The 23102-nt window shown below is 41.3% G+C and overlaps 1 protein-coding gene across 6 annotated transcripts in view; it reads right to left on the bottom strand.

Moving 5' to 3' along the window:
• Positions 1-23102, bottom strand: part of COL12A1 (collagen type XII alpha 1 chain) — a 433058-nt gene that overhangs the window by 389721 nt on the left and 20235 nt on the right. For 3 of the 6 annotated variants that reach the window (XM_078648068.1, XM_078648070.1, XM_078648069.1), the window contains exons 3-9: positions 21969-22085; positions 20729-20872; positions 17417-17476; positions 11144-11407; positions 10795-10959; positions 10507-10680; positions 6900-7190 (exon numbers count right to left, since the gene is read on the bottom strand). The exons of the other annotated variants lie outside the window; for them this stretch is intronic. In XM_078648068.1, the coding sequence (XP_078504194.1) occupies positions 6900-7190; positions 10507-10680; positions 10795-10959; positions 11144-11407; positions 17417-17476; positions 20729-20872; positions 21969-22085 (1215 nt within the window). The remainder of the gene's footprint in view (positions 1-6899; positions 7191-10506; positions 10681-10794; positions 10960-11143; positions 11408-17416; positions 17477-20728; positions 20873-21968; positions 22086-23102) is intronic. 6 annotated transcript variants of the gene reach the window in all.

The following is a 23102-nucleotide window of genomic DNA, read 5'->3' on the forward strand; positions in this document are numbered from 1 at the left end:
AGATGACTGGAAACACAGAGATCAACCCCCTGCTGAACAAGCTGTCCTCAGACCCGACGTACCTCAAGAATTTCAAACCCATCTCCATCCTCCCCTTCCCAGCCAAGGTCGAGAAGGCCGTCCATTCCCAACTCTCTGCCTTAATAGAAGTAAACTACGTCCTGGATACCTCTCAATCCGGCTTCCAAAGCAACCATAGTACGAAGACCGTGCTCATCGCCGCCTTCCAATGCCTCCTAGACTGGGTTGAGACCACAGCCCTCATCCTACTGGACCTTCCGGCTGCCTTCGACACTGTCTCCACCTCACCCTAATCATGAGACTCCACGATGTCGACATCCACGACCAGGGACTGGACTGGATCCACTTCTTCCTCACTGGCTGGACTCAGCGAGCCTGACTACCCTCGTTCCTCTCGGAACCTACAGAGATCACCTGTGGGGTGCCTCCGGGCTCATCCTTGAGCCCCTCCCTCTTCAACGTCTACATCGCCCCCCTTGCAGCCATCGTCAGAAGACACAGACTCAAAATTGTCTCCTATGCAGACAACATCCAGGTTTATCCTCTTCCTCACCAACAAACCCAATCTCTTCAAATGATCCTACTCCCAGAGGGACCACCAGCCTCCACCCCCCCCCTCCAGTGCCTTGAGACCCTCACGGGTGAGTAGCCGCACTTTACAAGCTATTGAGTGATTGATTGATTGACTTTTCAGCTGCATCCAACCATCCAAAGCAGGTTGATAACAATTGAAAATGGTGATAAATACTTAAAAAATTAAAAATAGTAACAGATATTCTGTGGGCAATTCACTGATGTTACATAAATCATGAGAAAAACTGATAATCTCAAATGAAGTCAAGGGACCTCTTTTCAGTAGGGGCACAGATGACAGCGAGTGCACAAGGAAGATTTGTCTTACAATGTTTTGGTTAGTAACTGTAAGGAGGTAGATTAATATTTAGGGTGGGTACTGCCCTTCCTTAGAAATAATAACACTTCTTGGTAGGGTAAACCTTGTTCGTTATGGCACAGAGCATACAGGCATTACTTTAGGCAATGTGTAATGTAATTATGCAGTATTTAAACAGTAATACAGTCAAAACTTTAAAAATCCCTAACTGAAATATAAAAATACAGCAAAACACACAAGATGATGGACAGAATGTAGCTCAATAGCAAAACATTCACCCCCAGTCACAGATCTGGGTTTAATCCATCATTATTTTGATCACCAAGCCACCCAGTTCAGACATGGCCATATGCAAATCAGTCTTGACCCTGTGCCTCGTGGGATCAGTCCAGACCGAACTGCCAAGCCATGTCTTCCCTGGACCGGAATCAAGCATCCTAGGACCGGTTTCTGGGTATCAGCCTTCATCAGCCAAGGATAGCTTGACTCCAGTGGCGTAGTGAGCACGGGACCCACGTCTGGGCATACTCTTCCCACATAGGGTGAACAGCAAAACACACAAGATGATGGACGGAATGTTGCTCAATGGCAAAACATTCACCCCCAGTCACAGATCTGGATTTAATCCATCGTTATTTTGCTCACCAAGCCACCCTAGTTCAGACATGGCCATATGCAAATCAGTCTTGACCTTGTGCCTCGTGGGAACAGTTCAGACCGAACTGCCAAGCCATGTCTTCCCTGGACCGGAATCAGCCAGGATAGCTTGACTCCAGTGGCGTAGTGAGCACGGTCAAGCTATCCTGGCTGATGACGGCTGATAGCCAGAAACCGGTCCTAGGATGCTTGATTCCAGTCCAGGGAAGACATGGCTTGGCAGTTCGGGCTGGACTGTTCCCATGAGGCACAGGGTCAAGGCTGATTTGCATATGGCCATGTCTGAACTGGGGTGGTGTGGAGTGCAAAAAAACGATGGATTTAGGCCCAGATCTCTGTACTGGGGTGAATGTATGACATTGTTCTGCATTCTGTCCATCAACTGTTGTTTTTGCATTTGTCACCCCGAGTGGGACGGGTATGCTCAGACGTGAGTCCCGTGCTCTCCACACCACTGGAGTCAAGCTAACCTGGCTGATGACAGCTGATAGCCAGAAACCGGTCCTAGGATGCTTGATTCCGGTCCAGGGAAGACATGGCTTGGCAGTTCGGGCTGGACTGATCCCATGAGGCACAGGGTCAAGGCTGATTTGCACCTGGCCATGTCTGAACTGGGGTGGTGTGGAGAGCAAAAAAACGATGGATTTAGGCCCAGATCTCTGTACTGGGGTGAATGTATGACATTGTTCTGCATTCTGTCCATCAACTGTTCTTTTGCATATAAAAATAGAGTAACATTTAATAAAGAAAATGACAAGAACATGGCAAGAATCCAATAAGTGGCCTGGTAATATAATATTTTAAGGAAAATAATGCCAAAAAGCACGAGGTGCTAATGATAGTCTATGGAAGCAGCAGGCTGGGACCTAGGTATGAATTGAGAACAACTATGATGGAACCCTGGCTAGATACACCATGTGGATTGGTCCCGGTGAAAAGAAAGGGACTTTGTTACTTTTGTAAAGAAAAGTGTTGAAATTTCTTCTAAGTCCCAATGCAAAGAGGGGCTTTGTCAATTTTGGAGAAGAAAACAACTCCCTATGTGGGACGCCACTGAACTGGAGCCGCTGCTGTGGAACCGAAAGCTAGTTACCAGAAGCAGGCTGGACCCACTGTCACTCTGAACATTTAGAAATTTCCTTGCTGAAAATGTTTTAAGCCCAAATGCAGAATGGGGTCAAGTCATGTTTTCAGAGATGTGGGGACTTTTGGGTGGGACTAATGTGAGTTGGAAGCATTTTTGGGCAGGTCGCACTGAAGCTCTGGCACTCTGGAGGAAAACTTTGCTAAAGTTTCCAAACTTTCTTCTAGTGCCTAAATAACCACAGGTGTTCACTCCAATGTCCTCTAGAGCCTCATGGGAAGGTGCTTAGAGACACTCAGGATATCAGGCAAAGCCCAACAAACAGCAAGGTCCAGCCAGGTTAATTTGTTACTGGCCAGCTGGGCACTTCAGGAAAACCGGCTCTTGCATCTTATGTCCCTTTAACTACACAGGAGTTCAGCCAAATGACACGTCTTGGTAGGATAAACCCTGATTATTATGGCACAGAGCATACAGGTTTAACTTAGGGCAATGTTTAAAGTAATTATGCAGTATTTAAACTGTAATATTGTCAAAACTTTAAAAATCCCAAACTGAAATAGAAAAATAGAGTAACATTTAATGAAGAAAATTACAAGAACATGGCAAGAATCCAATCAGTGGCCTGGCAATATAATATTCAACGGAAAGTAATGCCAAAAAGCACTAGGCGCCAATTATAGTCTATGGAAGCAGTAGACTGGGACCTAGGGGCCTCATTTATGAAAAGTGACGCATCGCTGCGTGAAAACAGCGATGCGTCACTTTTCACTGCGCTCTCCCTGCGACATGATTGATGCGTCATATTTATAATATGACGCATCATGTCGCAAGGAGTTACAGATACGTCAGTATTTCTGACGTATCTGTAGGCGCAAAAGTGACGCATTGCTGGAGTGTGTCGCATCCTGCGCATGCTACGTAAGATCTTCCGGTGGATCCCCACCGAGACGAGGAAGACGGTCACCCAAGCCCTCGTCACCAGCCGACTGGACTACGGCAACGCCCTCTACGCCGGAACCACCGCCAAACTCCAGAAGAGACTCCAGCGGATCCAGAACGCCTCGGCGAGACTCATCCTCGACATCCCCCGACGCAGCCACATCTCCGGACACCTGAGAGATCTGCACTGGCTCCCGGTCAACAAGAGAATCACCTTCCGGCTCCTCACCCACGCGCACAAAGCCCTACACGACCAAGGCCCGAGCTACCTCAACAACCGGATCAACTTCTACACTCCCAAGCGCCTCCTCAGATCAACCAACCACGCCCTCGCCGCCGTCCCCCGCATCCGAAGAGCGACAACAGGAGGAAGATCCTTCTCCTACCTGGCCGCCAAGACCTGGAACTCACTTCCGACCGAGCTGCGCCTGACCCAAGACCACCTCTCCTTCAGGAAGAAGCTCAAGACCTGGCTGTTCGAGCAGTAGCGGCACCCCCCCCCTCCCAGCGCCTTGAGACCCTACGGGTGAGTAGTGCGCTCTACAAATGACCTGATTGATTGATTGATTGATTGAAAAGTGACGCAACTCCAGCAATGCTTCCTTTCACATGAGGAAAGCCCCATGTGAAAGGGCTTGCGTCAGTCTTACGCCTGCTGTGAGGCAGGCGCAAGATTTTGACGCAACTGCATCCTAAAAGTGACGCAGTGAAATCTCATAGATTTCACTGCGTCACTATTACGAGGCTTTTTGCGGGTGAACGCCCCCTCTGCATACATTATACCTGACGCAGGTATAATGTAGCGCAGGGGTTTACAAAGTGACGCATCTGCTTAGATGCGTCACTTTGTAAATAGTGCGCATCAGGAGGCATGTTTTGCGCCGCCGATGCGTCACAAAAAGTGACGCATCGGAAGCGCAAAACTCACGCACGGCCTCATAAATGAGGCCCTAGGTATGAATTGAGACCAACTATGATGGAACCCTGGCTAGATACACCATGTGGATTGGTCCCGGTGAAAAGAAAGGGACTTCGTTACTTTTGTGAAGAAAAGTGTTGAAATTTCTTCTAAGTTCCAATACAAAGAGGGACTTTGCCAATTTTGGAGAAGAAGACTACTCCCTGTGTGGGACGCCACTGAACTGGAGCCGCTGATGTGGAACCGAAAGCTAGTTACCAGAAGCAGGCTGGTCCCACTTACACTCTGGATATTTGGAAATGTCCTTGCTGAAAATGTTCTAAGTCCAAATGCAGAATGGGGCCTAGTAACTTTTTCAGAGACTAATGTGAAATTCAATTAAACGCTTTGGAACTGTCAGTTGGATGCATTTTTGGGCAGGTTACACTGAAGCTCTTGCGCTCTGGAGGAAAACTTTGCAAAAGTTTCCAAACTTTCTTCTTGTGCCCAAATAACCACAGGTGTTCACCTCAATGTCCTCTAGAGCCTCAAGGGAAGGTGCTTATAGACACTCTGGATATTAGGCAAAGCCCAACCGCAAGATCCAGCCCAGGTTGATTTGTTAATTGTCAGCTTCAGGAAAACTGGCTCTTGCATTTTATTTTATCCCTCTAACTACACAGGAGTTCAGCCAACTGACACTTTATGTCCTCTTCTTTGCCCTGGGTATGTCCTTGAGGGCTTCTCTTGGGTCACAGAAAGCAATTGAGTTCTCTTTTAATCTTCTTAAGGTTCAGAAGGTGTTCTATATATGCTGCCTTGTGGTGTCACATTTATTCCTGGCACCAGCTACTAGGTTTGGGCGACTCCTAGGCACTCCCTTACTAATTACATGAAAGTTCCTGGGAGCAAACCTGCTCATTCTTTCAGCAGTTCCTGTGTGCCCTACTGCAAACAATCCCACAGTGACCCTCACTCTCAAACTCCAAGCTGGTGAAACCTTTCTCCCCATGTGCCCATGCAGTGGTGTGGCCAGGGAAATAAGCACTATTTTAATCTGTGGCCACTCAAAAGCAGTTCTGGTGGTAGTTTTTCCTCCCACTGGGTTTGGTGCCAGCATGACTATGGGGACAAAGGCATGGGCCTTTCAAGGTGTCACCTGACTTTTTCTTGTGATAGAGCAGGTCCCTCTGAATTAATTAAGGTCCAGGGCTCAAGCCAACTCCTTTTCCTGCCTTGGGAAGAACACTCCCATGCTAAATTCCCTGCTCTGGGCTAGTTTTCCCACTTCTTTCACACCTAATTCAGAACAAGTAAAGGCTAGACAGTGGCTTGGGAGCTATTGCAAAATATCTCTCCGTATCTTCAAGCTGGATAAAGGTAACTTTCTGAAAGTTCTCTTTCCAATATATTTAATAAAATCCAACTTCACCATTGAATTGAATGTTTATTAAAATAAAATAAGTCTTTCAGTGGAGCCTGTAGCTGGTACAAGTCTGTGCAGCCGGGGTCAAGCTGTTGCAGCATTGTTACCCAGGGTAGGCCTGAAGCCATGTGTTCACTGCCACTGTAGTGGATGACAGTGCTTAATTTGAGCCAGTGGTTGTCGGTTGGGCCCACCGGCTCCCAGTGTTGGGGATTGGCATTTCGTCTCATCAGACTTTTACCGAGAGTAATATAGAGAAAACCACAAAGAGGGGAAAAGAGGAGGAAGTGAAATACAGAAATCACTTCACAAAGGGAGAAAGCAGGAACCTGCAAAAGTGAGATAAGGAGGTAGAGATTGATTCTCTGGTGGTGTATTAATAAGGCATGAGATGGACACAAACCATGCAGCCTTGGTATTTGGCACATAAACATTTAATAATACCAGCTGTGGGCTTCTGAGCAGAACTTTGTGCACCAATACTCATTCTTTTACATTTTAAGCACTAGGATGGCATAAAAGGTGCTGCAGTTCATAGGTGGCATTTCACTTTCCATATTTATTTCAACACCATATACTATTGCCTTACAGGAAACTTAATTGTGCCAATCAGGGTAAAGCTAATTTTGACATGTCGAAAGGGGAAGCACAGACACTTTACTCCTGTTTGGCAGAGGTAATGCCAATAAAATAAATATGGCAAACATTGGTGGAAACCACACAAAAAGATGGTCCTTTTCTACAGTAACGATGACAATAGGTTTAAAATATCTTTAAATTATGTTTGGGATGGGTGTGAGGGGCAAGGCAAGGAAAGAGCATGATGCACTTGGATAATCAGATTATAACAAAAAACTGAAATTCTAGTTAAAGCTACCAAGTTTAGATATATGAGTAACATTAAAGTGGTATCTTTTGAAACATACACTTAAATGCATGGGAGTCTGACTGTTTCTCAGTGCTTCAAAGACTAACTTACCCACTTGCACTTTCACTGCCTCTGTTTTTTCCATTGTGGTAACTGCTTCGCTGGCTGTGAGTCCTTTCATTGCATAAACATTGATCTGATACACTGTATCCGGAGAGAGGTCTTTCATGTTTATGTTTGTGGTTTGGGGACCCACGTTCAGAGACTGCTGCTTGCTCCCCGCTATCATAGGGATGAGTTGTACCCTGTAGCCTGTAACTTGGCTCGGTGATGGTCGCCACTTCAGCCTCATTGACTTTGAACTAATCTCTTTCACAACTACATTTGAAGGAGGCTCAACGGCTGCAAAGCAAATGGAAACACAATCATCAGTGGAAAGTAATTTAGGGGCAGATGTTCTATCAAAGCGCAATAATGTTAATGCTTAATTAAACACGGTGAAAGATGAGTTCATTCTCTTCTGCGAAATACAGAGGGTTACACACACAAGTAAACATTGCAATTACAAGAGAGTAGACTGCAACTGTATGCTTGTTACGAGGCACTCAGAAATACTGCAATCTAAAGTGAACACAGACAGATATTGCAAGGCAAATCTAGACATCAATATCATCAGGGTCATTGCAATCAACGCCTCACCTCTAAGCGTCCTTTCAACATCTTGTTCCCTTTCTTATACAGATAATGTTTTTGTCTCGGTTATCATGATAGATGTGCACTGCATGCATTGTTGTAGAAGTGTGGCGTTCTTGTTGATCCTGTTCTTTTCCTAGCATCATCTTTTGCGCAGTGGAGAATATGAGCTCTTTGTCTTATTCATACAGTTCAAGCATCTCTAGAAAACTCTCCACTAGGCTGAGACCTTAATTCTCTCATTATAAGGGTTCAATGTAAAATAGAAAGAGGTGAGACAATTCCCACCCAGGGCCTCTGTACTAGTGAAAGGGCGTTAATAGGAGTCACGAGATCTATAAGAAACGCAATCCAGAAGAACGCTATGGTTCCGCCCAGCTGTATCCAACATGTCTGGGTGAACCCTACTTGTAAATCAGCATGATATGTCAGCCTGCTGGAGTTACCAATAGCTCTTTATGGAGGACTCCAGTAGGTAGAAGCATCAGGCTGATTTACAGCTTTTGAAATGGACACCCATTCTATGGACTGTGAAGGCTACCAAAATGTCTACACATGCTCAAGTACTGAGTATGCAAATTTGCACCAGTGCAAACATTACATAACCATTTTTTCCAACGTAGCGAAGAAATAGAGAGCACGTGTGCAGTGTGCTGATGATCTATGGGGCACTGATTGGCGCTGCTGATTGTTTTACTTTTAGCAGATTGTCTTTTTAATCAGGCTTGCATTTCCTATTTGCTGTGCATAAAGTAATGGCGTGAAGCCCATGATTCAGCATTTAATAACTGTTTATACACAAACGATACATAAGCCTTGGCGTTGAAACAGGAAGATTGGGTTACTTGAGTAATATGTCATTTACACTTACACACTCCCTAGAAAGCAGTTTAAATAAGATAATATTGTTTGCAATATTTTATTTGGGAAAAATCTGAAAATGCTGCACATTCAAGTTCTCATAGCTAGCCGCTAAAACACATAAGGCTTCTAAAAGTACCTTGGCAAATCACCTGGAAGCTATTCAGACCTCTGTAGGATGAAATATGCTGCCTTTTTTTAGATCTATGACAGCCGCCTTTTAAGGGAAATCTTTCATTCTCATATCCCATGGCATCCATTAGCTTCCCATGAGGGAAACCATATGGGTATGGCATGAGCCAAGAGTTTGAAAACGAAAAGTGCTCTCTAAGTGCTTTCTAGTTGGTCAGCCTGCATTTTTAAAATGAAAGCTGCAGATGGCGTATAGTTTACTTTGCTCCCATGCATGCTGGGAACACAGAGCTCTGAATGGATACTGTTACAGTGTATTCAATGCTTCGCAGCACTTCCGTTACTGTAACCATGAAGAAATACAAACAAAAATAGAGGATTTCAGAAAGCTTTGTCAATTGTACTAAATAGAGCGATCATTGTGCATTAATGGGAGAGCAATCCTGATTTCCCACTAAATATTGTGGGGAGAAAAAATGGCCCACTTATTCAGTGGTTTTGACTACAGGGACACCGAGACCCTTTTCAGTCCCTGGCTTTACCTCTGGTCCTCTGCAGCTCTTCCGCTCCTTTAAGAGTTGTAGACTTTTGTGATTCTGGTTCCTTGTTGTCCTCCACTTCCCCATAGACTGCACTTGCAGACTTCAACTGACCAGCCAGAAGATGTTCTCTTTACAGAAAGAGCTTTAGGCAATTCATAATCTATTAATCTCATAGAATATTTCAAGGTTTGGATGCTCAATTCCAAGTGGCCTCCAGGCATGTTCCAGGAAACTGGAACACCACAAGGTGGCAATGAGCATGGAGGTCGTGGAATCACTGAAGATCATCTAGCCTGAATTAAGTAAGTACTCCAAGCTTGAATCAAGGTGAAAAAGAAGTTGCAATATCCAGAATCTCCCTCCAAGAGCTTCTAAAAGGTCCATATGGGGAATACGGTAGGGTATTCACCTCACCTTGTAAATACAATGTCTGCAATGTAAAGTTTTTAATGGGTGAAGTTAATTAATGAATTCTCAAATCCATGTATTGGAGGTTAATTTTATCACTAATGATTGTATTAATAATCATTGGAATAGAAGGACACTTGCCTAAAATGTGGACTAAAATGATTGATTGTGAGACACTTAGGAGCTCCTATTCTGAGTATTTCCAAGAAAAAGAAGCAAATGACTGGCGGAATCGGTGCATTCTGTGCTAAACTCTGCAAATCTCTGAATATAATGGTCATTTTTCTTTAGTACATATCAGCATATTTGTCCTAACAATCTTTATTTAGGAAAATTGCTTGGGGGGTGGCGTTTTTTGCACAGCTTAGAATTTTAACAGGTTTTTGCACAGGGATAGCAATTTAGTCCAATACTCAGATTAGAGGCCTCAATTACTTTTCTTCCTCACATGCACAATGCAGAAAGTGTAAATTGGAGTGAAGCTAAAGCCCAGTCCACAGGAAAGGATCCTACCACACTTGGGTTCGAGGAATATCTGACAAATTGGAGATTTGCCCTTAGTGGCAAAAGGCTAATTCTCAACTCCAGGGTTTGTTTTCTAAAAACATTTTATCTTGCTCACCTGGAGAGGGGAGGGATGGGGGTGGCGGGTGAGTATTGGGTTTTTCAATTTGGGTTGTATTCTTGTTTGGTCTGCGTTTTTCATTCCTTCTCTTAAAAGGCAGACTCCATAGCAGTCAGCCATCCTTTTTCATTGCCACACGCATGCTAGCAGCGCATCAGACTTTGCTATTATTCACATTTCGTAGAGCTAGGACTGTCTATTGGCTCCTTTTAACAAACGCAGCCGGCCCTGAATGAGTTGTAGGCGGTATGCTGTGTCAACTAGCTAAATAGGATAGCCTCTGATCCATTTGCCCATCTTTCTTTTCTGATTGTGCTGTAGCCGGCCCGCAGGGTTGTAGGCAACAATGCAATGTATTTTCATGATATGTGTTCTGCTAATAAAATTTATTTAATACTAAAAAGATGTCAACGTTCAATTTAAAAATTACATATTGGAATATTTGAAAGCTTCTCACCTTCTTCTCCGCTAACCAGCTCACTTAGCTGTTCATCGACTGAAGAGCACACCTGGGAGATTAGTTCATTTTGTACATTTGCAATGCCATCAAAGTTGGCCACATTAAAGACATGCTTTAGTGATGGCAACGATGCCATCTGCTTCAGTTCCTTGGCATCTGCTGCTTTGATACCTGTAAAAAGTAGCATAAGTAATAGTATATCAGGAAAAATGTATGTGTGTTCAGAGTAAATGCACGGTCTGTGCCCTTTTAAGCACATGACCCCACAATGTGTTGCTAACTTACCTAAGGTGAAAACTTCAACTCCCAAATTCTGCAGCTCTCGTGCTGGAATCTCAACATCATCTTGAGATTTTCCATCAGTAATGATAATGGCAACTTTTGGAAATCCCTTTCTTGCACCAGCAGACTCAGTAAATGTGTTTGCAATCAGAAAATCAATTGCGTCACCTACCATTAAAATAAAGTAAAAAATATATATATTTTATTATCATAGTGAAACTAATTCACACCTAAGGAATAATGAGTAAGATGTCATCCATATCTTGCCAAAAGAAATTTACATTCAAGGAAAGGAAAAATTAATCAATAATATGCAAGGTGTTTGATCATATTGAAATGCTGGGAGTCATACCAGTCATTGTATTTCCGCCTTTGTAGGGAATCCTTTTAATGGCTGATAAAAGATCACTTTTTCGCATGTATTCATTTAATTGAAACTCAGTCCTTGTATCTGAGCTGTATTGGACCACACCAACCCTTGTCTTGTCTTCGCCGATATCGAAAGCAGATACAAGCGCTGTTATGAAGTCCAGAATAAATCTGAAGTTGCCTCTGCCCACACTCCATGAGCCGTCAACGAGAAAAACGACATCGGCAACAGCACTGAGTGAGCATTCTAGGAAAAGCAAACAAAATGTAAGAGAACTGAAATAAACCCAAGTCAATTATACTGACTATTAACACCATCTAGAAGTTACTGTTACAGCTTATCTATATTAATGCAAAAAATAAATGTGTATCTAACATTCCACTAAGCATATTGGTCCTTGTTGGATGTATTTTGCTACATGGTTTATGCTAGAGGCATTCTAGATTCTTCTGTATACTTGGTGTATACTGAAAAACATAACACGTGTGTCCTCTATTCGACTACCAATTCTAATAAAAGTGATTTCTAATGCTAACCAGAATGGACAGTTTGCAGTCGGGCAGTCAATTGGAATCCTCCTAGCCTTCCATATCTAGGGTTACAGGCTTGCTCTAGTAGGTTTCTGAGACTTTCAGGGGCATATGTACAAGCCCCTATTGCCACTGTTATGTCACTTTTTGTGATGTTCCCGTGGCGATAGGGGCTGCGCCTTATTTACAAGGGAGCGTTAAGCCACTTAAAGTGGCTTAACGCTGCCTTGTACATAAGGCACCCTTTCATGCTATGCTTAGACTGATAGGGGCGTGTAGTGGGTGTTGTGGTGGGCATTCCACCGCAACACCCACTGTATTTGACAATGACCCCTATGTACAAGGATGGCATGCATAGGAGGCAGCGCCAAAGATGGGGAAAAGAGGAGAAATGCATTATTTCTCCTCTTTTTTGCTTTTTGCATGTGTGCTGCCTTGTGCAGCACACATGGAAAAAGCAAAATGCAATGGTTTGTTTATGTAGAGGAAGATGTCCCTATATAAACAAACCTTTTTTTAAAAAAACATGCCATTTTGTCATTTTCATGTGTGCTGCATGAAGAAGCACACATGAAATTACAAAATGGCGTTTTAGGAGTGTTTATATGCAGGAAGGGACACCTTCCTACACATAAACAAACCTCTCCTGCACACAGACACCCTTGCACGCTGGTGCAAGGGTGCCTGCGTTGGCGCTAAGTTGTAAAACTTAGCGCCATCGCAGATGGGAAATGCAAGGCTGCACCACATTCTTGTAAATATGGTGCAGCCTTGCGTTTAACGAAGTGACGGAGCGTGCAGTTAAGTCCAGGAGGCTAACGACACACTCCACCACTTCGTCGTACATGTGGCCCTCAGTCTTTGTCTGTTTATTTAATTGCCATTGTGATTAAATTGATTTTTCGTCTGTTGGCGTTTTATGGTTTTGTTTTAGGTTCACGAGATAGTGCTAATTTTTTCCTTTGGAGAAGGAGGGAACCATATCACCTTGGCTGTTTACAGGCTCTAGCAGCTTGCGGGTACACACAAGAATCACTGAGCATATTTTTTTTCAAAAGGTATGCTTAAAACTTTTTTCGTTTGGGGAGGGGGGAGGGGGGGGAGATACATTGTATGAGCTCCAGCAATACTTTTTTTAATCAAGTGCCGTTACGCCTTTCCCATATCCATCAAATTAAGCCTATGATTATAAAATAAACTACCTGCACTGTGGCTTAAGAATTAATTAATAGTTTTTGACCACCACTACGGGCAATAATGGTAGTTAATTACCTGCCCCCACAATTATTGGAGCACACTGCTTAATTAATTCTCATGTCTAAGTATTTGAAGTTGTTATTTCACTTATTCTTGCATTAGTGGTCATGGTAAAGGAAGATGGACACACCCACGATTTGGAATAAAATTAATGATTGTGAGCCACTTAGGAACTAGTGATTTCGAAATGTGAAATATTTTAGAATAAAGAGCAATATGTAAGAGTTTTATAGTTTATGCGATAATCTACACTGCACTGTAATGACTTCTTAGTAACATTATTTAAGTAGAAAGCTCTAACAACAATATCATTTTCTATGGTTCTACCATTTCCAACCTTGACATCATATTGTTTTAGAGATTATTAGAGCTGTGTTATACATACTTAAGGATTGTTCAGAAGTGCTAATCTCGACAGAACAGGAAACTATGTAGATTACTTTGGGAAGTGTTTTACATGCCTGTTGGGCTTGTGACATGTTAGCATCTTTCCTGGGTTGATTTTGCTTGCTCTGTAATTGCTTCTCGCTGTGTCACTGTAGGCAGCGGAGCCCTTTCATTCAGGTAGACATGGAAAGCCTGCCTGTCCTCGCTTGCTGCTTGCTGAGCACCTGTCTGTGTAACCGTGTCATCATTTACCAAGTCAGTTTTCCTAATCCCATCAAAGTCGGTGCTGCATGTGTTATTGTTATGCACCTTGTACGTGCTTATACCTCATTTACTGCATATGACTCGGTTTTCTTTTATGTTTCCTTCTCTGTGTCATGCTTGTTATTAGAGTGCGCGCGTGACTTGACTTGTAAGAAAGTGGAAGTTCATTTGTGTTTGCTCACGCCACTCCATCAAACTGTTTCAGAGTTGCAAGAGACCTCCACCATATTTAGGAACCTGGGATAGCGATCAAAGACTGATGCTAGATTTCTAAACTCAGGTGTGAAGTAATTGTGCAGGGTTGAGCCTCTTCCTATCTAAATAAACCCCACAATTATTCACTTCCCATGGCAGGCGAGCCTGCCTTTCTGTCACGCTCTTAGGACGATTCCGAAAATAAATACACGAACTTCGCCTGAGAAGGATTATGAATTCTCTCACATAACGTATCGCAGCCGGTAAATAAGCCAAGTGCTTCGAACAAGTGCGCAAACTGCTTAATTGTTTAAAATAAAAATGCTGAAGATTAAATGGCTCCTTAAAAAATACAAGGCCATGTGTCACTATGCTGCAAGCAAACCCAAAGATGGGGTGTTTCCTAGTCCCCAGGTCACAAAGCCCGTAATCACTCCACCACTGGCCTGGTTTGGAGTGGTGGGCAGGATGTTGATTTACCTTACAACAGCAAGCACTGACAAAGCCAGTAGGGCTCGCCTTTGTGGCCTAGATTTGCCAATTGTTTTAGCCACCTTGCACAGCATCCCTTATGCTGCACAGCATTGCTAACGTTGGAAAAAAACAACCAAGCACCACCATCAACACCACATGGCCCACCCACAACTCCCCATATGCATCCATGGCTGTTTTCTCCTATTTTTTTTGTATGTTATTTTATCATTCTTCTCTTAGTCCGGCAATCAGTTAGCCTTTTTGGCTTCTTAAACATGTCGCCAACCATTCCCTTTTTTAACGCACTTTCATAGGATAATTGCTGTTGTAGTATTTTCTCACTGCATTATGCATGTCTTAGTGTAAAAACAAAAAAACAAAGTGAGTATTTTTTAGTGTTTTCAAAGCACAGGTACACTCCACCAGTGATTCACTCCAGAGTGGCACTCAGGAGCAAATATCCTGACGACAATAGATCCAAGTTCACAGTTCCCATCCATTCGTGTGTAAGGATCGCCAATCTCCGCAGAATGTGCCCAGGGTACTCAGACGCGCCTCTGAAAAAAGCAGCATACAGTATACTTACCTCTAGACTTCACAGTGAAAACCACCGGGTTAGCATTCTGACTTAACTACATGTATTTATGCAAGCGTTCCAAAGAGCCCACAAAGCCTGCCATCTTAATTACTTGTAGACCATTTTTCTATTGGAATTTTTGGTTTTAGAAAACTCTCTGCTGTCATGCAACGCGCGGTAGACATGTTGATGCTACAGATATGCAGGAACCCTCAACTGTGAGAAGGAACCAGAGCAAATAAAGCGGGACATAAATAAAGAGGAAGTAAGAGAAAAGGCGAGGGAAGTAAAGTATTCAATTTTCCAAGAGACTAAGAAACGAAAAGCGATTAGAAGAGGTAGTGACAAATATAAGGTGAATAGGAGACAAGCAAAAAAGACAACGAACGATAGCCAAAAAGAATTAGTGATCCTGGTATGAAAAAATAAAAAGAGACACAGAAGCAGGAGAAGAGTAAGGGAGGGCTGCAGGAGTGGGCCCTGTTAGTGTGTTGGCATGTGTGTTTGTGATATACATTTAGAAGCAGACAAGTATATTCCCTTCCCTTGCAGTCATTCAGACCACAGGGTGAGAAGTTCATAAAGTGTGCCATTAGAAGTAGGTCAGGCATTCAATCTCACAGCAGGGTCAAAAAAGTGCAGGGGCAAAGGTCAAGTAGTGCCATGAATTCCCAGCTTTAGTGCTTTAGTGCCTTCTATAAATCAGAGTGCTGTGGAATTAACTGGAGGAGGGGGGATTATGCAGAATGAACATTTGACTCATTCTTCTCTTGGGCTGTGAGAGCACAGTGGGAGCACAGGAGAGCACTACAAGGATGATAACGAAGGAAATAAAACAACTAGCCTACAGACCCGTTTAAACATGCAGAGCTAAACATTCAAAGCAGAACTCTTCTAACAGAGATGGACTGCTAAAGAGTCACGAGACCTGAATTAGACACGCAGTTCTATAAAATCATGAAACTTAACTCTGTTTCACTGGTAACCCTGGGAATATTACTAATCACTAATGAGTGATCAGGTGTGTAACTTACATGGACATCACTTATACAGGGATTCATAATACTGAAACCGTCACATGTAGTTGCTCTGTAATAACAGACTACAGATACACTTACACGCTTTATCAAGAGACCACATATCCTATCTGATAACTGCAGCGAGGCCTGTTTTTTTTGTTGAACATGTGTTATGTGTGTGCTTGAAAAGTGTGACTTGCCTACTGGCCAGATTTACAAAGTCCTTCTGTTGCCCTTGCAAGCAAAATCCCTGCCTTGCCTTGCGTTACTCTGCATTGTAAAGGCATTCCATGGGTGGAGCATGGGGGTCCCCCTGTATCCACCCATGGATTTTGGTGTGTTACCAGATTTACAAAACTTGCAAATCTGGTAATGTGTCAAAATGGTGCGCCCTACCAACAGAGGACAAAGAGTAGAAATACCTAAATTTGTTCTTGTTATTTCCTCTTTCTATGTGTAATGCATTTTGCAGCCAATTAGCAGGAGGAAAACTCCTCAAAGGATTGTCTTTATGCAGGAAGGTGCCCTAAACATAACCATGTATCCTGCATAAGTATGAATTGGTAAATTAGTACTGAAAGCACATTCATTGAATAGATCTTGGTTGTGACTGACATAGCGGCCAGCCATCATTCCCAATCAAGGCTATTGAACCCTGCAACCTGATCTTTCAAATTCGTCTCAATGAGTCCTCAAGTAGAAATCAAAAAGCATTAGCGCCTTTTAATGCAACAACATTTATGAACAGTTTACACACTGTTACAATACCACATCTCCATGGATCTAAACCAATAGATCACATGAACTTGAATTTAGTCAACACATTAACTAAGTTTCCTCTATTGCAGTAGAATTTGGAATGTGTTATATTTCCTGTGTTTTGCAAAACAAAAGAGCCAAGGGTCGATTTTTTTTACATACATACGATACTTTGTAATTTTGCTTGGAGTTACCAGAAAACATAACAGAAATGCTTTGAGAACCAATAATATGATGGGCAACCTATACTGATAACAGAAGTCATTTTTCTTAATACAATATTGCTGTGTTAATGTTAATGTAAAAGAAAAAATACTTGAATGTATCATGTTAATTCAAGTATGATTACACCTGTATTGTAATGTATTCAATGTTTGTTGTACTGTTTAAGCTCACATTAGTATCACAGAAATACTGGAAAGCTAGAAGCTTAGCCATTGTAAATAACTAAAAGCCAGGAGTCACTCATCTATCTTGTCTTAGCATTCCTTGAATTACTTTAGAACAACCACTTCTAATTTAATTACTCCCGTCACTTTGCATTTTTCTTGTTACCATGGTATCCACTGCTGATCCCCCAACGCCTCCCTACAGCACATTAACTCGGTGTCCAAGTTGCATTTGAAAAAAAAAAATATGTATCTACCACTCAATCTTCTATATCAACATTAAAGTTGAAACCTTCTGGTTATCATCCCTCTATCTGTGTGGATCGGTGGTGTTTTTTCTGTGCATTGAAAATACTTTGGTGAAGAGGTGATCAAAATCTTAGTGTCAATAAATATATACTTACTTGGTAAGTCAGTTTCACCAGGTTTTCTATCACCAGGTCTCAGTGGGCCTCCTGTTTGAACTGAACGAAAAAAGAAAATACAAAAGTAATGGAGTCTGCATATACCATCATGATAAACAAAAAGCTGTTAATATATCTATATCTATATCTATATATCTATATATCTATCTATATATCTATCTATATGTATATATATCCTGACTGAAGATATTTCGCACCTGGCAGAATAAAAAGTCACTGTAGCCAGCAGTGATCAAAGAAATTTGCATGTTCGTGTTTTCTCCTTTGGGTGGTACTAGCACCGGAGTGGTAATTGGATATATATATATATATATATATATATATATATATATATATATATATATATATATATATATATATACAGGCATTTAATTGTTCACAAGTCAAGCTACCTTCACCTTCGAAAGCTAAAGATGTGGAAAACAGGTACTGCCACACACCCTAAATTACTAGGTTATCTTGCTAACTTGAAAATGTGCAGTAAAAATACTCATTTTGACTTTTAAACATTATGGAAAACTGTAGGAAATGTGAGACTTTAACTTAAAAACGATTTTGCCTTTAAGTGTCCTGTTCAACTTTTTCTATTTCAGCTAATTAATATCACATTAAAAACTTGCAGCAAAATGGAAAAATCTCTGACAAAACGGAAGATGTGCAAAATGATTGATCTTCTATCTGTTCCTACTCATATCATACCCACCCACCCAATGATTAAGTAACAACTTAAACCTTGTCTCATTTTTTTTAACCTAAGGGAGGTATTCTATTGGAATTGTACGATATTGTTCTTGCCAGTTGTGTAGAGAATATGTTGCAAAAGAACGTAGTTGGATTTGCATTTAATCATGACCAGAAAGTGAGAGAAAGAAGTCTTGGATATCCAAGTCACAGAAAAGAGCTGACTTGGAAATTAGATATGAAGTACCCTGAATTGAGACCCATTTCTTCAAATTGGAACACGGACATTGACCGTCTTTATTGGGGACTTTATTGGGGAATGGACTATTCAAGATACAAGTAAGGCAAGAAAGTAGTCATATAAGTAAATGTGCAGAACAATGGTATTAACCCCGCCCTCTGCTGATAGGTTATATGGTAGGTTTTGGGAGGGCTTCTAGAATGACATTTGCATAATCTAATCTACCATGACCTAGTGATGAAATAAATTGATTTGATCTGATTCATTGCACATGTAGGAAGATGTTGCAATTAAGTTCAGTTGTGTCAACTGTCTGGGGTAAAACCTAAGAAATTAGAGGATGAAGACAAAACTGGAAGTCTGTTTTTAATTTTTATTGCCTTGAGCAGAAGATTGATATTAGGGTTTTGTTCCACTGCATTAAAAAGGGCATGCCCATATAATTATATTTTATTTTAAATCATCCAACTCACCCTTTATAATTCAAAACTATATAGGCAGACATTCAAATGGATCACCCCAGGCACTACTGTTTTTATTTTGTGGTACAAAAGCGCACATCTTTTTAGTGTTGATGTGTCGACTAGCTATAGACTCAATCAATCAATCAGGCTTTAGAAAGCATGGCTAATCACCCACGAGGGTTTCCAGGTGCTAGAATTTCACAGAAGATTTAGATATGTGTTAGTAAATACTGAAGACATTATACAACTCTGGGGCACTATTAAAGATAGCGGTATACACTGCAAAACTCATAATGTCCTTGCTCATAATCTTTCATTGAGCATTGTATGGAAAATTGGATCCATTTCATGACCATCCAATCCCCCCCAACTCAGTAAGATAGTTTGTATGAGTTCTATAATGTATTAACGAATGCAGCACTACTCACACAAGAGAGAATAATCCAGCACATAGGACCCTTCATACAGCCAATTCCAATAAAAGTTGGAGTTATACAGATATGCATATATCTAGGTCTTGCCCCACCAAATGGGAATTTGATGACAAGACAATACTTATTAATATAAATTGGATAGAAGAGTGTATTTTTAAGGAAATATCTTACAGGGTGGTTCATTTGGTTTGGGAAATACCGCTGTATAGGGAATTATGACCAATTTAGAGCAAGAAGGAGCTAATTTGGGAGTTATATTCATAGATGATCCCCTGCCCTACTGAAACACCATGCACATTTATAAAAGGGTAAACACACAACAATAGTTCTGATTGCACAATTAATGCCCTTTCCAGTGGACTTCATTTAAGATTCCTTGTTTGGTGCACTGTGCAACGCTTAGGGTTGGCTTGGAATTTCTCTCTGATATTATCCACTCTTTATGTTCCTGCGCATTGCATGATTTTTGGCTCCCTTGCACTTCTCCCTGCATCCAGCTTTAGGAAATCACTGTCTAGAGCAGAACACTCACAGATCCAGGCCCATCTCTTTGAAATGAGCTCCCATTGGATAGCTGACTGCTTGAGCACCAAATCACATTGTACAAGCATAATTTGAGATGTGGGTGGAGGTCTGTGTCTGTTAATCAAATGCAATGAAAGAAATAGTAATTTCCAAAACACATGTTCTTTTGTGCTTGGCTGGCAGGGTATGTCGTTTTTAATTATTCGTTCCAACAGTGAAATCACAAGAAAAAACAGCCGACACGTATTTTTACCAGATTGCCAATTCCTGTTCCTGGGACTGCAGAGACCACGTTGCTACAACAAATTCGGTTATAGGACCGCAAACCAGACACCCTGCCTTAAAAAGTCCTCGGCCAATTGGTCATCAGGCGAAACACGTGTAGGCTGTTTTTGCATGTGAATTCCCTGTTGGAACGAATAATTAAAAACGGCACATCCTGCCAACCTCCATCCACAACTCAATTTCTAATGGCTCTTGGGTGCAGCCATTCGTGAGGCATGTGCCATCTTCAAGGTTGGGTCTTGACCACTGTAGCGGGAATCCAAGATTCATCCACTAATCTCAGCAAACCATATTTTACAAGCAGTTCAAAACCTGGCCTTTGCCTGTATATATGCCTATTTCCAGTCTATCTTCTCCGTGCAATATCTGTTTTTCTGATATGTGTGTTTGCGATTGAAGGGAGTTTTTGATCTGTTCTAGCACCATGACGCTATTGGCAATAATATGGTTTATGATTAAATTGATGCTTCCCCAGGTAAATGTTAAAGTCACTCTATTAAGCATGGCAGTAGCACAAAAGATTAAAAACTGAGATAAGGCAAAAACCATGCTAGTCTGAGTTTTTGTACATACACAGATATCGCTGCAACTTTAATGTATCCAAACAAGTGAATTATAAATTATATTACAAAGCCACCCAAAGTTTTCTATGCATACTTACTTGTAAGTTGGCCATAGACAGGTAAACTTTCTTCTACGTCATCAAATGAAATTATTGTCACAACGTATTCTACATCTGGTATGAGCTCTGTTAATACAGTTTGGGTAGCTGTATATGGGAGATTTAATTCTTTAGTGGGCCCATCTGTCACGAAATACAAAAAGAAAGACATGAAATCAGGTAATGCACAACGATCTAAAAAAGATGATATGCTACAAGAACATGCCAAGAAGTCTTTGAATTGTCTGATATCACTTTTAGGTACCAGGACTAAGAAAACTGCACTTGAGAAAAAGCTTTTCGTCTAAGCACAGGGATCTGTTTTGTGTCTTCCTCAGGCTCTACCTTGGCCTTGATATGCTATCAAATATACGAGGCTGAATTATTACGTTTCTATGGAAGACTTTACGCTAGATACACAGTTAGGAAACATGGACCAGATCATACATTTTTGATCATTCCCCTTTTATTTGAAACATCTGTTTCGGGGTTGCAGATCTGAAATCAGATAAGATCCGAAATTCTTGGAAAATGCACTTTTTATAGCATGCCTCAGGCAAAGGGCATCGAAATCCTGACCAATCCCTTAAGTACCCTAGACTGAAAACACATGGTCCCTTTCAGAAGTCAAGGAATAGCAGCATTTCGAACAATAAATCAGAGATGTGTCAAGCACATGTCAAGTGGTGAAAACTGTTTCAGTACCAGCACATCCTAAAATCAGTTCCGATGGTTGTAGACCTATTTCTGGGATTGTGGATTTCACCGAGATCAGCTTCAAAAGCTACAAAAGGTTGCGATTATTCCTGTGGATCAATATAGCTTAATAACATCAGGAATGTGACCTCTGGTGAGGAGGAACATGTGCAAATTTCATTGAGCTACCAACAAGATATCTAATGGAAGCACCCACGGCCAGCTCTCTGGTTAAACTAGGGTGCATTTTCAACCATTCAGTATGTTTGCAAATTATTTGATGTATTAGGCATGAAAACTGTGATTTGGATGATGGTGTGTGATTGTTTTTCAAACAAGCCACTTAAATAGTTTAATTTCTGCTTTAAATGGCAATTGTGAAGAACCTGTATAGGTGTGAAAAAGTGATCATAAACTCAAATAATTACTCTGGGAAAACTCTGTGCAAACATTTGCGCCCAGTTGGTAACCTGGAGCCTCATTATGAGGAGATAATACCGTACATATAGAAATTGCTGTGCCACATAATGGCTCATAAACATACCTGTTGTCGGAACTATGGTGATTTTGTAGCCCTCTATGGGTTCAGACGGTCGCTCCCATGACATTCGAACACTGTTTTCATTTATGATTTCAAATTTAAGATCTGAGGGTGGATCAACTAAAAAAAAAGAATTTTGTAAAAATATTGTGTTTATATAGTATCAGAAAGTATTACTGAAAAATAAAATGATAACCGTAAACAAAGCTGATTAATCGTGTCTTTGCATAAATTTGTTTCCAACAAGCATGCTGACATGTATGTTGGAACAGGTATGAAACAAAAGCTCGACAATATCACAACACACCATGTTACAGAGGACGCAACAAAACATTGGCTTCTTGAGTTGCTGAGTCATTCGAAAATGGCCAGCAGAAACAAGCAATATAGAACACAAATTCAAACATGGGTGGTTGCACAGCGAGTTCGCAGAAAATGACCCACTGGGCAAAGGGTTGACATGACAATGAAAGGGATTTGTGAGCATGCTGGGTGCAATCCGTACAAGACATGCTAGATCGAACCTGCTCACATTAATACTTTATAGGACAAAACACAAAGACAACACTCCTACTCACAAGACATCAACAAATGTATACACTGTAGTCCATTACAGGAAAGTGTTTGCATACATTATGAACTGCTGAACCTAGCAACTTCTTCATGCTGACAAAGTTGTTAGGCATGATACTTTGAGAAACAATGGCTAGCCAAACACAAATAGCTAAAGTTGGCTTGTTAAATGAGACTGGTGATCTGATTGACGTAATTAAAAACATAATTTTGCTTTGTTTTGACTTCAGTAGTTTAATTCAGGTATAATCGGGTTTTATTTAATATTGTGTTTCTATTCATTGCATATATATAATTTTTAGCACTTCAATGCACGTGCATGTTATTAATGTAGGTATTAACTACACACTGCAAATATTTACAAAACAACTGGCAGTTTTGTGCAATTTGCAATTACTGTGCAAAAAAATATATTTTGCTAAATGAACTAGTTGTTATATAGATATACAGTATATATAGCCGTCGGTATATATTTGAGCCAGAAACAAACAATGCCAAAAAAGATATTAATATTATACAGAAAGTGAGCCTTTACATTCTTTGATGGGAAAGCAATGGATGTAA

This window comes from Lissotriton helveticus, chromosome 6, assembly GCF_964261635.1.
Source record: "Lissotriton helveticus chromosome 6, aLisHel1.1, whole genome shotgun sequence".
Lineage (NCBI taxonomy): Eukaryota > Metazoa > Chordata > Amphibia > Caudata > Salamandridae > Lissotriton > Lissotriton helveticus.